This window comes from Taurulus bubalis (genome assembly GCF_910589615.1).
Source record: "Taurulus bubalis genome assembly, chromosome: 1".
In the NCBI taxonomy this organism is placed as follows: Eukaryota; Metazoa; Chordata; class Actinopteri; order Perciformes; family Cottidae; genus Taurulus; species Taurulus bubalis.
Genome location: NC_136589.1, coordinates 35848427 through 35863605, shown reverse-complemented (window position 1 = coordinate 35863605; position 15179 = coordinate 35848427). Strand labels below are relative to the sequence as shown.

The 15179-nt window shown below is 38.3% G+C and overlaps 2 protein-coding genes across 3 annotated transcripts; one reads left to right on the top strand and one right to left on the bottom strand.

Annotated features, from left to right (window-relative positions):
• Positions 1-2783: 2783 nt before the first annotated feature.
• cib3 (calcium and integrin binding family member 3) lies at positions 2784-7015 on the bottom strand (the record flags this gene model as incomplete). Of its 2 annotated transcripts, XM_079222055.1 has the most annotated exons (6): positions 2784-2805; positions 2967-3162; positions 5010-5157; positions 5641-5752; positions 6129-6163; positions 6965-7015. In XM_079222055.1, the coding sequence occupies 6 exons, from the start codon at positions 7013-7015 to the stop codon at positions 2784-2786; spliced, it is 564 nt and encodes a 187-aa protein (XP_079078181.1). The 2 variants fall into 2 exon arrangements, with proteins under 2 accessions (XP_079078181.1, XP_079078182.1); XM_079222056.1 differs by lacking the exons at positions 5641-5752; positions 6129-6163.
• A 4727-nt stretch (positions 7016-11742) lies between these two features.
• LOC306747567 (excitatory amino acid transporter 4-like) lies at positions 11743-15038 on the top strand. The gene is made up of 6 exons (XM_079230625.1): positions 11743-11767; positions 11881-12055; positions 12214-12447; positions 12628-12822; positions 12980-13114; positions 13362-15038. The coding sequence occupies exons 2-6, from the start codon at positions 11889-11891 to the stop codon at positions 13489-13491; spliced, it is 861 nt and encodes a 286-aa protein (XP_079086751.1). The 5' UTR covers positions 11743-11767; positions 11881-11888; the 3' UTR covers positions 13492-15038.
• The last annotated feature ends 141 nt before the right edge of the window (positions 15039-15179 follow it).

Genomic DNA, 15179 nt, shown 5'->3' with positions numbered 1-15179 from the left:
TCAGAGCGGAATTGGATTGAAAGGTTTTCCTTTTGAGTTCTGCTCATTGGTTTGCAAGTAGTCCTTGACAATCATCAATGTGACTGAAAAAGTCTGTTTCATCTTGTCCTGATCATAACACATTTCCTTCAACTCATTTGACCCTTTCTGCTGTAGCTTTCAGGTGCTGGAAGACAGTTTGGCAACACAAAACCTAAAAATATAATCCAGATTTCTTCCTCTGTAGATGCGTGTCTGCTGTCAAATTAGCAGCAGAACATTGGTGAGGTGACGTACTCCTGCTTATGCTTTCTCTGTTGTAGTTACCTGCCGGAAAGTATTGTACACTGGTGTGAAAGTTATATTGTGCTAACACTGCATTGTGACCCATATGTAAGTCCACAATTTGGAAAATATTAGGATGTGCACACAGTACAATATATATAATCAAACATTTAGTAATTGTGTAATTAAATAGGGCCGCATTTAATGATTATTCTTGCATATATTCTTATACAACATCAGAAAATTGTTAAGAAAAAAGCTCAAGTCTTCCAATGTGTCAATTGGTTTTCAGTCCAAATCCCCCAAATATTCAGTTTACTATCACATAAAACAAAGAAAAGCCGAAAATCCTCACATTTGAGAAGCTGGAACTAGCGAGCGTTTGGTTCTTTTGTTTGAAAATTGACTTAAAAGGTTCATCAGAATAGTTTAAAGTGTTGCCTTAAATTTGACTTGAAGGTTTTGTTGCAGCTCTGATTCACAGTTAAGCTAAATGATGTCTCCGGTTATTTTATCAGCAAGTAAAATCCCTCTTGAAGTTTCTCACTGTAAGCCCCTTCTCCTGCTATCCACACAGCTCTCCTTGCACTTTACCAGTAACTCGTGTTTTGTATGTAGCCTGTGCCAAGTGATAGTTTTGCAATCTAATTACTTAGTTAAAAAACGTTTTGAGTCTCATATAATGGGCCTAATTCCTTCTTGTTTGTCTTTCTACTACACCTACTTATAAATTACTTGATCTCTTTTGCTATTCCACTGCTAGTGACCCACTGTCCTGGTATTAGTTCACTGCAAAACATTGTACTAATATATATATTTATAAAAGAAAAAAAGAGTTAGCAAGCCTTTGTTTCTATGCTACTGCCCTGCAATATTATAGTTAAAAAGTGATGTTTTCTTGACTTAATACATGAACACTGGCTTGTCTGACGCTGACAGATAGACCATTGGTATTATTGTACACTTTCTCACGTGTCGTATGCTTGTGGCCCTTTAGTTTTACCGCTAGGTGGCACCAGAGGCAAAGTAGGCGCTATAGCTGGCCGTCTGAACTTGAATCAGTATTTTATTAACAGCGCGAGCCACAGTGAACTAGACCTGTGCGATCCAAACCTGTACCCACTATTTAACATTGATGTTGAGTCTCAATCTGTTTCCACTGTTCCTCATAAATCTTTCCTACATGTGTTACTAGTCTGGAAATCAAACTCCTATATGCACAATATCGAGGGGGGATTTGCTTTTGCTTGTCTGCACTTTTTTTTTTATATCAAATAATTCGGGACCTTATGACTACCATGGCCATTTGTCTTAACCGCCAGTACTCAGTTCTGTCAAAGGTGAGCTATGCATTGTGAATCTTGGACCTGCGCATATTTGTGTGATGTAATTTGCAGACATACTTGTAGACCTATACAGTTGGATGTATGGGCTTTTTGTTTTGTTTGTGTCATTCATCGGGTCAAACACAGGACTCTGTAGAAATCGGATCGCTACAACAATGCCAGTGCAATTGAGCATGACGGAAGATTAAGTAGGAAGAGTCTGGACGTTGAAATGTGGAAATGGTGCTGTTGTCTCATTCAAGTGATACTGTAGCTTTAAGTCATAAACAAACATAGAGAGCAGACCTTTTGTGGGACTCAAACGGCATCAATTTCAGCTGAAATGATACTTTGATTTTGTTTTTTTTAAATCATATCCTTTAATAATATACTGTACATCCCTTTTTACAGCCATATTTTCATTCCATCAATTGTGAAGTACATGGGGAGAATAATAAAATACATTTTGAAAAAAAAGAAGTGAAAAAGACATTGTGTATATATATATCACATTGAAAAAAAGAAATTACTTGCATTGTACTGTTCTTTCTAAACCCATATGAAAATGTATCTACAATTTGTAGATGTGTACTTTTGATTTAATAAAATAAGATTATAAAAGTTACTTTACCTCTATTCATTGTCTTTATTGGCTGGCTGTCAGAGGAAACTACGCTGTCAGTTGACCCCATGCTCCCACAATGGAGCTTGACTGCTTTAATGACAAATGGCTCTCCTTTTATTGGCCCGCTATGACCCACTGGAATATTCTGGCATGTGTGTCTTTTATAGTCTCGTGTAACTGAACCCCTTTCGATACAAAACGCAAATCTACTGTTGATGGTCATAACTAATGAGCCTTGTCTTGATGGGTTGGTTGCTGCCGCCTCTTGATGATAGACCAGCTGCAGTCACACATGACACACCGGTGTTATTTCTGCAGCTGCCATAATAAAATGAAATATATGTGTGATTACAGCAATATCCCCGTCATCGAGACAATTCTGGATACTAAATGACTTATCTCTGAAGATCAAAATGTTTGTTTTTCCAAACAAGAAGAAAAAATCTAGTTATTGATAGTTGATTTTTGGATGATGTCATGATTTCCCCCCACTTTCCAGATATTCTGCCATATAAGTCCATCCTGAAGTGATACTTGAATTAGGCAATGCACATGGTTGCTTCATTTCTTTATATCCTTATGTGGAAGGTGCTGTGAATAGAACAGAAAGGATAGTAGTATCGGCAAAGTAGGTAAATGCACATTGGATTGACAATCATTGGTACGTACCCGGATATTAAAAGATATATTTTTCTGTATTGTTTGCAGGTGGGTTCATTATATCTTACGGTTATTGGGTACCATTGGCCTACCTGAGGAAGTCTGGAGCTCGGACAATCATGTGCTGGAAGTCCTCCAGTGACAGACGTCCGTCGTTGTCCAGGTCCGCCTCATCGATCACCTTCTCACACACCATCCTCACCTCGTCCTCCGTCAGCTCGTTGCGGGTCAGTTTGTTCACAGTCTTCTCCAGGTCAGTCTTGCAGATAAAGTCGTCATTGTTGAAATCTTACAGAAAATGGAAAAGACGGAGGTATGAAACGTTTCGTCGATCATCGGTTGAGCAACAATTTTGATATTTGTCTTTGTATTCTATGTTATTAAACTAAATATCTTGGGGAGTTTGGACTAATTTGGTTGGACAAATCAAGCTTTTAGACATTTTTCTATAATTTCTGACATTATACAGACCAAACAATTTAATAAACAGATTAATTGATAATTAGGGTTACATCTATGATGCATAAACTCTCTTTGTTTTCCCCATAGTTATAGTCATACATAGTTACATATTCACCCAACACACCCAGTCCTTCAGGGGCAATTTTAGGTATCTGAGCCAATGCATATGCTTTTACAGTACGTCAACTTCCTTGTTTTTCCCCCTCCTCTTTTGGTTTGAATAATGAATGAAACTTTTCCTTGACCCATGACCATGGCGACGATGTGACCGTAACTTCTTCATCTGTCAGCGTTTGTTAATTAGGGGGGACACTAGTGCTGAGGACAAACTAGCTCTCTGCCTCTATGATGGGCTGGTTAATCATTTATAACATTCCATGCACCGTCCATCATGCTTACAGCTCCAAAACCTTTCACCGTGATCCCTTTTCATATGCTTGTACCCTATTAAAATTCAAAAGATATCCATGTTTTATCTACTGTTATTGAACCTGCTTCATAGTTAAAATGTATGCAAGCGATTGAATGATTTTGTTGTGCAAAGTTGAGGCCTATTTAGCTTTCAGTGTGCTTTATGTGGCCCTCTTCGACAGACAAAAAACTACAACAGATACTACTTCACTTGTTTTATCCCATGGTACCAAATTACTTTCTTAATTTTATTAGAATTAGACTGGGTCGCGGAATATTTTAATAGGGCCACCAAATAAATTGGCAGAATTTCTTCCATAGTCTTTCATATAAGATGTATTTGCAGTACACCTTTGAACCACAGGAGGGAGCCTGAAGGTTTGTATTGTTCTGATAATTGTAGGTTACTAATCACATTAAATATAAGATAAAAGGCTACTGACATTCTGTTTGCTTAACTGGTGAGGACATGAAAAAAAGAGAAAGCCTATTAACTGGTTTTGGTCTCATGTATAGATTATAAGCATATATGTTTTCAGTAAGACATGCATAAAACGGAGTTGTAATTTATCAAATGTAATGTATATCTCTTTGTAATGGCGTGTTTACCTTTTCAAGATAATTTAAGGTATTGTGGAAATGCCAGTAATGATGTTAAACACATTTTATAGATAAGGCCTATTGTGAATTGGGTCACAATGGATTTTTAAACAGTGGGTCTCCAGAAATAAAGTTGCTAAAACACTGATACAAAACATGAAATAAGTCCTTATTAGGTGAAATGTCAATGTTTTGTTTATTTTTTATTTTTGCCTCCATTGGACAGATGAAGAGTTTAGTTGCAGGGAACAGGGAGAGAAAGAGGTATTGCATGCAACAGTCTAATGGGAGGATTTGAACCAGGGGTGCTGCAGCTAATTGTAATTTGCAGTAACCAAGTTGATACTATATCAATTATTTGATGTTAATTTCTGCATTTTGGATTTTTAAGATCAGTTTGTGGCAAAGGGAAGAGTTTCCACTTCAATACGTTTCTACATATTGGGTTTTAAATGATCAGAAGAAAAGTATGGTGTTATTTAAAGGAATGAAAATTGGTTAATTCCAGTTATCATTATTGTTTTTACATAAACAGCATCGGGATCTGTGGTACCCCAAATAACAAGGAAATAAAGCCATTCCCGACCAAAAATACAAGAACTGGAAGACCTTGATATGATTTTTGTATTTTGTAAATTGTACCACTTCCTCATATTGCTTACCGTATATTTTGAAAGCGTAGTAGGCCTTGAGGTCGCGCGGCGCCATCTCACTCAGAACCGAAAACATGTCCAAGAAGTCGTCCAGTGTCATGTTTCCTTCTCCGTCCTCGGAGAAAACCTCAGCTATCCTCTGACGAAACGGATTGTCCTGTCAGAAGGGACACAAGTCCTTCTCACAGTCTGATAAAACAATTCCGTGCAGGTAATCCTACTCAACGATGAACTGCTGCTTGTTGAATGTGATGGTTTCCCTCTGCTCCATGATTGTGTGTTGTTGTTCAATTCATATCTCCTGTTCCTGTTTTATTTTTGTTCTTTCTCATGAGAATTCAAGTAAGCTCACAAATTTGGAATAATGAATGATCGTGAGGGGAAAGTTTCTCAGGACATGTCAGAGATCAGCATGTTATACACACCTGTTTACTTTGCTGTCATTGTGTAAAGAGGCATATAATTGACCCATTTCCAACAAGTGTGCCCTGATGGACTCACCAGCATCCTTCAAGTTTGAAGGAGTCGGGTAACATATGAAGTTTCAAAGAATTCTGTCGATTAGTTTTTCCATTAATTATGGATTGGAAACACAGGGAGAGAGCGGGTCTGCAGGGTGTGTGTGGGCCACTGGGTCTACCTTCAGCTCTGGCATGCTGCCAATCAGCTCATATGGTAACTTCACATCTGGGTGGCTGGTGTAGTCAAGGGGAACGAGCTGCGGTGCCAAATCCCGATAGCGGTCGAACAGTCTAGGGAAGGTTTTAAAAAATGTACTTTCATTATTACAAAATATCTTCTATATTATGTAGTTGTGTATTTCAGAGGGTCAGATGTTCATTTATGAGAAGTTTAGATTTAAAAACTCATCTGCAGTCTTTATTTCTCTATATTGTGGTCAACACTGGTACAAATGTCAGTACTGTAAAGTTCTGAAAGCAGTATTTGATGTACCATGTGATCTCGATGGTAGCCTGCCCCACAGTAGGACAGGCCTCCTGATACTGCAGTTTAGAGTTACAGAGTATTGTGCAGAACAGAGTAAAATTCAGCTCTGTCGTGTGTGTCCCACCAGCAATGACGCCGATATATTGAGATGTTGTATATCCGTAAAATAGTTTTGCTCACCTGAGAATTTCTTTTCTTGTAAAATATGTACAGTCCTGCAAATACAATCACATTATGGCAGGAAAGTCAAGTTATTGTAAAGAGCAGCAGGATGCTGTTCAAGTGTTCTAAATCACTTGTTTTACAAATTGGAAAAATATATTTACATAAGTAATAGTAGCAATACCAAACAATATAAATATTTAATTACAAGCAAAGGGCATGCATTTAAAACACTTAAAGTACTTAAAGTATCAAAAGTACTCATTGTACAGAATGGCCCATGTCAGTGCTATGCTATATTATTGGTTCATAGTTATTGATATTATAACATATACACATTTATACATAGTTTATTTTTGTGTTTACAATGCATAATATAATTGTATGTTCTTTTGTGTATAATCTTAGTAGTAGTAGTCCAAATAACTATTGTATAGCTTTGAAATGAATGTAGTGAGGTAAAAAAGCTATATTACCATGTAGAGATATAAAGTAGCATCAAATGAAAATACTTACAATACTAGTACACGGTCCTCCAAATAATACTTAAATACAGAACTATGGTACAGTAATTAAGGGTAAATGTCCTTAGTTAAATTCCACCACTGGATTGATAGGCAAACATGTCTGTTATACAAATGACACTGTAATACTTGATTAGAAATAAGCTTTTAATTATACGCACCCTGTCACTAAATAAGTGTTGATTATAAAATGTTGAGAAAAGTTGTGACGTGAAGTCTGATAAGTGCATTAACCTTGTTCACAGATGCCGGTAGCTCGTATTATAAGAGAAGCACCATTTAGGGAGAGGCTAATCGTCTCATTCAGACAGAAACAGGATTGGCACCAACCTGATAGGCATCTAGCTGCTGTGCTGTAAAGATGGTCTGTTTATTCCCCATGTCTGAGCATGCAAACTCCAAGCCTCAGGTCCATCGCTGCTCCAGCATCAAGTGCTTTTTTAGGGTGTGTGGATATGTCAGATATGAAATACTGGAACAAAAGGAGGCCAGAGCCAAAGAGGAGATCAGGTGTCGGGCTGCCACCGGGCCCTTTGGTCCCCATTATAATGGCAGCATTTCATCGTTTTCTCCTTTGTGAATAGCAGACCCTTTGACAATGAATAAGGGCTGTCGTCCAGCATCATGCCAAGTGGTATCAACCCCCTTTAGTGCCACTCTGTGGCCAACGCCTCGGTCACAGCTCAGGTTACACTCTTTAGAGACAGGGTTTTGTGGTGGGCAAATAGACCTTTTGATGGGAGACAAGTTTCATTTCAGCTGAGATAAGAGACATATATTTATCCAATGATTGAATGCATTTTCCCTTTCAGTTTCAGGTTAGTTATTACATATCTGAAAAAACTAAATATAAAAAGTATTTCACAAAAATCTAACTTTGCTTTTTTTTATCCTTCATTTATCATTTTAAATAGCAGAACATACACATGACTATTTCATGTATTCTACCATTACCTCACTCTGTTGTGCTTAAGGCAAGGCAATTATATTTATAAAGCAGGTTTCAGAGGTAGGTTCAAGGTGCTGTACAAATAAATTAGAATCCATTTACAGAGTTAGATCAAATCAATTTGGAGTTCAAATACAATCAAAGAAAAGATACAAGATGAAATAATAATGATAATACAATTACCAATACTAACAATCATAAAACAGTGACGATAAGGCATTTTGCTTATGGTTTAAAATCACTAAAGAATAATTGCATGAGCACTAAGCAATAAGAAGGAGGATAGAACTCCAAGTGGTTTAAGTGACACAAATAAAGGTTTGATGTACAATCAGCTTACATTTTTTTTTCCACTTGAAATTCACATGGTGTTGTTTTGTCAGGTTACCTACGATGAATGTCTAATGGCATTGTTCAGTTCAAATGCAATGAAGTAGTGTACTCTATTATTATAGTTTTTCTCAATGCATGGTCATCTGTACCACTGGGTCGGATCCTGCCTGAAATCTGATGAAATCATGCAGATTCACCAGATTCCCTCCTTTATCTCAGACTCCAGGGCCTGCGGCAGAAACCACACCTTAGACGCGGACCCAGATCCGGCTTCGCTTTTGGAGCTCCTGCGGGAGGAAGACAGCTCAGCCCCCCGGTAGCAGCGTCTCCTCGCCCGGACCGGAGCAGAGCTTCACCTCGCTGCCCCGCTGGGAGCCAACACCGACACCACGCTGCTGCAGGCCCCGGCCGTATTGTTTGGCCCGCTGGAGGGAGGGGAGGCCCGCGAGAAGCCGAACCCAGACTGCGCATAGCAGCCTGTCAGACCCTGCTGCAGGAAAATGAGAGGTTTTCTAAAGGGGACCTGGTGCTCGGAAACACTATCACTTTCGTCCACAGGGACCGCCCAAAATCAACACGAAAGAAAGTTTCTTAATTAATTACTTTTTTTGCTGGTTCATACAGCTATCCATTTTCTGCTGCTTATCCAGAGATCATTTGTGGAGAGGCATTTTGAGACTTTTATTTTAATTACATGATTTGGAATTAGTCTTATGTACTGCTGGGAAGTACTACAATTGATAGTCATTGCAGGCCACATTGTCCCCACTGATTTTCCATTATAATGTGAAGTATATGATCGTGAAACAGATATTCAATTGAATTGTATTTGGTATAAAAATTGCTTAAATCCACCACTGCTTTATGTCATATGCTACTTACCACACCCATCATATCTCACTGATATGATGGTGTATTGACTCAAGGATACAAGGATGTGTATGTCCTGAAGTGTTTTTGTTTTGAATAGATCCACACTGACGAGTCAAACATTAGTGCTATTTACAAATTCAATTTGAGCAAATAGTGTAACCCAATATGTAGTGTTTCCTGTGGAGTGAAAGACAAACCATTGGATAACTGATGGCCCAATGAATTTACACCAAAACCAGTTCTACTGGCAAGACAGATCTGGAACTTTCCGTTTCTTTAAAATGTTTCATCCAATGATTTGAGGCGAAGACAGAGGACGTAGCATCTTCTTTTACAAATGAAAGTAAATGCTGTTCTTAATTTGTCATACTACATTGGATAGCTGTCAGAAACAAGCAGGTTTGATAATGCCATGTTGGAATATTAAATGTACTAGCTGTCTATTCTTCTGCACACTCTATTGAGTGAAGGGGCCGAGTATGCCAGCGATGCCACTCAACTCGAAGGGGCTGTCTAGGCTGATCTCAGAGGACATCACAGATGTCCACGACACCCAGACAAACCCGGAGACATCCGAGCCCTCGAGCTTGAGTTCTCCACCCCAGAATAAATGTGACATCAAAGGTTTTTTTAGGAGAAATGCTTTTATTCTTCTCACTGTGGCTTCTATTATCATAGGTAAGTCTATTTTAAGTCTCTCAAAATTGAACTTAATCTTCTTTGTAAAGTAAGAGTGTCTTATAATCTCAACATTGAATGGATGTATTACAAAATGAACTTGGACCTTTTTCATCTAATCTCAGAGAGTTGATTAAATATTGTTAACTGTAATGCTTCTGTGCATCATTAACATAATTGCACAAAAGTACAAAAGACACATCACCCCTTCTAATTAGGATCAAGTGACACATACTTTATAGTTGTTTGGCCTGTTTCTATTGTTGTTTTGTGTCTCTCAAGTTGTTACACATTTGTTTCTCTGTGGTATTGTATCCCTTTGTGGTTATTTTGTGTCTCTTTGTTACGGTTTGGTCTTGGAGTTATTTTCTTTCTCTTTCTTTTGTGACTCTTGTTAGTTTTTTTATGTTTCTTTGTGGTCATTTTGAACCTCTTCCTGGCTGGTACATGTCTCTTTGAGTGACATTATGTTGTCAACGGCCATGGGAGCCCTTACATTGTATGTAACAGTAACAGGGTGGACTAACAGTAACAGGGTGGACTCACACTAACAGGGTGGACACACAGTAACAGAGGGGACACACACCAACAGAGTGGACACACACTAATAGGGTGGACACACACTAACAGGGTAGACACACACTAATAGGGTGGACACACAGTAACAGAGTGGACACACACTAACAGGGTAGACACACACTAATAGGGTGGACACACAGTAACAGAGTGGACACACACTAACAGGGTAGACACACACTAATAGGGTGGACACACAGTAACAGAGTGGACACACAGTAACAGGGTGGACACACACTAACAGGGTAGACACACACTATTAGGGTGGACACACAGTAACAGGGTGGACACACACTAACAGGGTAGACACACACTAATAGGGTGGACACACACTAACAAAGTGGACACACACTAGCAGGGTGGACACACACTAGCAGGGTGGACACACACTAACAGGGTGGACACTCACCTGGGTACTTTATCACATTATGGGTTATGTTAATGGCGATTGCAAAATGCTATTTTTCCAGCAGTGCTTTATTGATTCTTATTTGGTTCTTTCTGTTAATGAACCAGTCATTTAAAAGACACACTGACATGTTGCTTTGTTTACATTTCTCTGAGGGATTGGTCTGGGCTTTGCTCTGCAATCCTGCAACCTGACAGCCAGAGATATCAAATACTTCACCTTTCCTGGAGAGTTGTTGTTACGGATGCTACAGATGCTGGTGCTTCCTCTTATCATCTCCAGTCTGATTGCAGGTTAGATCACTGAATGTTCCAGTCAAATGGCCAAACACATGTCATTGGGTGGCTTTGTGTGTGTATATTATAGTGTGTCCTGCACAATAATATTACCCTCCATGTCACCCACATTATCAGTCTACCTGTCAAGAACATTTTAGATCCAGTGATGTTAGTCACAAGATCATTTAGGTGAAACTGTGCATCATGCTTCTACTTTTAATGTTTTTTATTACTTACTTTTAAAGGTTTTTATTACCTACTTTTAATGTGCTGTACTGTAGCTTTGTATTGTGTTTTCTTCTCACCACATATAATGTTGCATGGTGTCTTTTTGCTATTGTTTTATGTTTGTATGGTCTGCCAAGGACTACAGATGCAAATTAACTGTAGCTACAATCTGGTACAGTGCATCAAATGGTGACATTTATGTTTTAACTGTACATGGCCCCTTTTAAATAAAGATATATATGTATTAAATAAAGATATATATAACAGCATTTTTCACAGGTAGAGAACATCATCTAAAACATGGAGTTACATTCATATGCTGCACCTTATTTTCCTTTCAGGTGTGTCATCTGTGGAGGGGAAAACTTCAAGGAAAATTGGGCTCCAAGCTATTTGCTATTACTTAATAACAACCTTCATGGCTGTGTTCACTGGCGTCATCCTTGTTATTCTCATCAAGCCAGGGAAATCACCTCTGAGGGCCTCAGCGTCCTCTGGTGGTAAAGTGGAGTCTGTGGAGACTGTTGATGCTATTCTGGATCTCATCAGGTGCATGTGCATCAGAAAGAATCAATCTACTCAATCAAATGTAAAAATTAAGTCAAAGCTAACCATACTCTGTTTCTTTGCAGAAATATGTTTCCTGCAAATCTAGTGGCTGATTGTTTCAGCAAGGTGAGATCTGCTGCCATCACGTTTTTCTTTCTTTTTTTTTCATAATTATACTTGACAACAATTGTTTTCTTCTTTTGTTCAGTATAAAACTGTTTATTCCCAAAGTCTTGGTCTCGTCAATCTGACTCAAACAAGTAGGTTCAGTAAGAACATTTTCTTTTGACCTTTGACCAATTTTTTATATTTATTTGATTCAATACAAATGGTTATCATCATGCCTTATAACGACATTACTATAACCCTATAGATAACACAATGCCAATGCCAGGCACCGCAGATGGAGTCAATATTTTGGGATTATTGGTCTTCTGCATCGCCTTTGGCCTAACCCTGGGCAGTATGGGAAATAAGGCAAAACCTCTTAGGGACTTTTTTGACTGCCTAAATCAAGCCATCATGAATCTGATCAGCATCGCCATCTGGTAAGAACGAGAAGCTGCTAACTTGAAGATGTGGAAAACAATAGTAATACGTCACTAAAGTTTATAAAATGCTAAAACACAGTATCATCATCCTTGAAAATATATGATGGCTTTTGCCCTCTACAGTGCACCTGTGCTGTGTCCCATTTCTCCCACAGGTATTCCCCAGTGGGAATCCTCTTCTTGGTTGGAGGACAGATTTTGAATATGAAAGACATCAAAGTTATAGGACTCCAACTTACCATGTATTGTCTCACTGTGCTCACTGGCCTGGCAATTCACAGCTTCTTCACCCTTCCCATCATCTATGTCATGGTGACACGTAAGAATCCCTTCAGGTTCATGTTTGGTCTGCTTGAGCCTCTCACCACTGCCTTTGGGACGTCCTCAAGGTAGGTTGGATTTCCAGTCTTCATTGTTGTTGGCTATAGTTCATTAACTAAAGATGGATCTGGCTTCAGGAAATATGTAACATAAGACAAATAAAAGCAACTACTAAATCTTGAGTATTTTCTTTATTACCATTGGTAAATGTACCATATTTTACATGTTTTTTTCTTGTGCTTTTACAGTAATGTGACTCTACCAGTCAGTATCTACTGTTTGGAGAATAATCTCAACATGGACAAACGGGTGACACGCTTCATGATTCCAGTCGGGGCCACAGTGACCCTGGATGGCACAGCCCTTTATGAGGCAGTAGCTACCATATTCATCACCCAAGTTTACAATATGCAGCTTGATGTGGGTCAAATCATCATCCTCAGGTATGATTTAATGCACAACGTAAACATCTCTTCATCTTTATAAAGTGCACATAAATACATTCCTGGCATATTCTAACTATTTGCAAATCAGTTTCCTGGATATGTAATGTGTATGTTAATTATTAGTGCTTCATCATTCAAAACCATGTAATTCCAGTATCACTGCCACAATTGCAGCTGTTGGGGCGACAGGTATCCCCCAGGGCGGCATCGTATCCATGGCGATAGTGTTGACATCAGTTGGACTGCCGCTTGAAAGCATTTCATTTATCATCACTGTTGACTGGATGCTGTAAGTGTGTGTTTGTTTGCTCTGGGATTATTGTTGCTATATATTGCAGATACATTTAGACTGCTTGTGCTGTTAAGAAGATTACACAAAGTTACACATATTCTGAAAAACGGCCTCAACGTGTGTGTGTGTGTGTGTGTGTGTGTGTGTGTGTGTGTGTGTGTGTGTGTGTGTGGGGAGGGGGCTGTGGCTGTGGTCAAGTCCCACTCACATAATGTTAACAACAGAACGTCCTGTATGTCTACAGAGATCGTTTCAGGACAGCCACCAACGTGCTGGGGGACTGTATCGGTGTGGGTGTTGTAAACCATCTCTCCAGACTTGAGCTCCAGAGCTCAAGTCCAGCAGAAGAATGCTTCGTGGAAGACAACAATTAAAGAGAGACATTTTAACTGAGAGGCGACGTCTTACAGCAACATGTCCTGAGAGAGTATTTTTTTTTAACCTGTAAGCCTTGTTAAGCCCTATGGCATTTTTTAGGATTTAGCTCGAAATAGCATACCCAAACTAAAAAGGGTGTATCTCTGCAACCACAAAGGCTATTTGAATAATTTTGGTATTATAATAAAGGCAACCCTTGTGAGCTTTCGGTCAGATGTATAAATATTAGTGTATATGTTGCTGGCTAAGAGTAAATAAAGATTGAAACACAGAAAAAATAGAAGTTTCAGGTCCGCCTATAAAAAAAAAGCACTTTTAGAGTGATTATCTCCTTGAAATGATGCTTCACTAAGCCCTGAGGCTCTCCCAAATCATAGCACAATATGTGAACAGTCTCTCTGCAATGTTTTCACTTGAAAAAGTGAAGCAGAACAAAGTCAGAGAGGTAAAGTACAGAGAGAATTCAGGCGAGGTTTCCAAAATTTGCATTTCGTCACATTTGTGCATATTTTCGCGCATCTGTGACATTTGAATTTTTTCATGTAGCAAACCTTATATTTCACTTTCATATGATTTATGGTGTTTAAGAAACTTGTATCAGTGTGGATTTACTGGGGGAAATGCATTTTTTCAACAACAACAAAAAAGTTTAAAAATTTGCTGACTTAGCGATTTATGTTGGTGTGTTATTTGGGTCATATCTCGGTGATGCTTTGCTGCAGAGGGATTTGGTGAATAGATTTGGAATCTGTGTGGAATTGTCTTGCTTTTTGCTATTTGTCTTTTTCTGATAGCACCAAGCTACGGGTTTCTAGTTCCGGAAACATGCAGAGTGGGCTGACTCGTGACAAAATTATAACTATGATATTTTAATAATTATTTTAGTTGGTGTTTGAGTTGTGTTGAAATGGCTGACTAATTGTTGTAGCCCAGGTTCTCTTGTTTAATTTGATGTGTAGCATCAATATATTTGTTCATGATTATTGTAATGTTTTACACAGTTTAACTAAAATGTGAACTCTGAAGCGACTGTTTTCCCACCTTAGATTAGATTTGATAGATTGTAGAGTCTGTGTTCTTGAAAAGAGACACTTCAAATGCATAACATATTTTCTTAACTCTCAAGTTCTTTGTCATAATTTCAATTAAAAAGGCTCTCTAAAATTGTGCAACATTCTGTGCAAAATTGTCATAATATTTCCAAATAGCAAGACCTCTGATAAATATAACAGTTTTGTTTAGTTAGTCTTTTTTTGAGGGGGATACACATTTGTAAATGAGGCCTTTCTTCTTCATCAAATTGTCATTTGAGAACATCGCAAGCATTCTTCCAACAGACCATTTATGTGTCTAAATACTGCAGAGATTAGGCAAAATTGTTCGAGCAAGTATTGTGAAGCTTTCCTTTTCTTTGACTGAATGTTGACCATTTGTTATAGCTAACTGTGTAGTTGTTCTGTCATAATCAATAACACTTACCTACTTGGAATAATGTCACACTTCTGAGAGACATATATTTTGCAAATAAATTCATTTTATAATACATTTTGTACATAATTTATTCTAAATGTGTAACAATTCATAACAGTAAAAAATTAAATATTCACATTCACATCTTTCACAGGATTTCACTTCCAGCACTGCCATATATTATAATGTATAGATATTTACATATATTACAACA

What these genes read in the sequence shown, in the direction of transcription:
- LOC306747567 (XM_079230625.1), top strand. Translation starts at nt 11,889, where the DNA reads ATGCCAATGCCAGGCACCGCAGATGGAGTCAATATTTTGGGATTATTG. An exon ending in GCCTTTGGGACGTCCTCAAG is followed by an intron (nt 12,448 to 12,627) that starts GTAGGTTGGATT and finishes GTGCTTTTACAG; the next exon opens with TAATGTGACTCTACCAGTCA. An exon ending in ATCACTGTTGACTGGATGCT is followed by an intron (nt 13,115 to 13,361) that starts GTAAGTGTGTGT and finishes GTATGTCTACAG; the next exon opens with AGATCGTTTCAGGACAGCCA.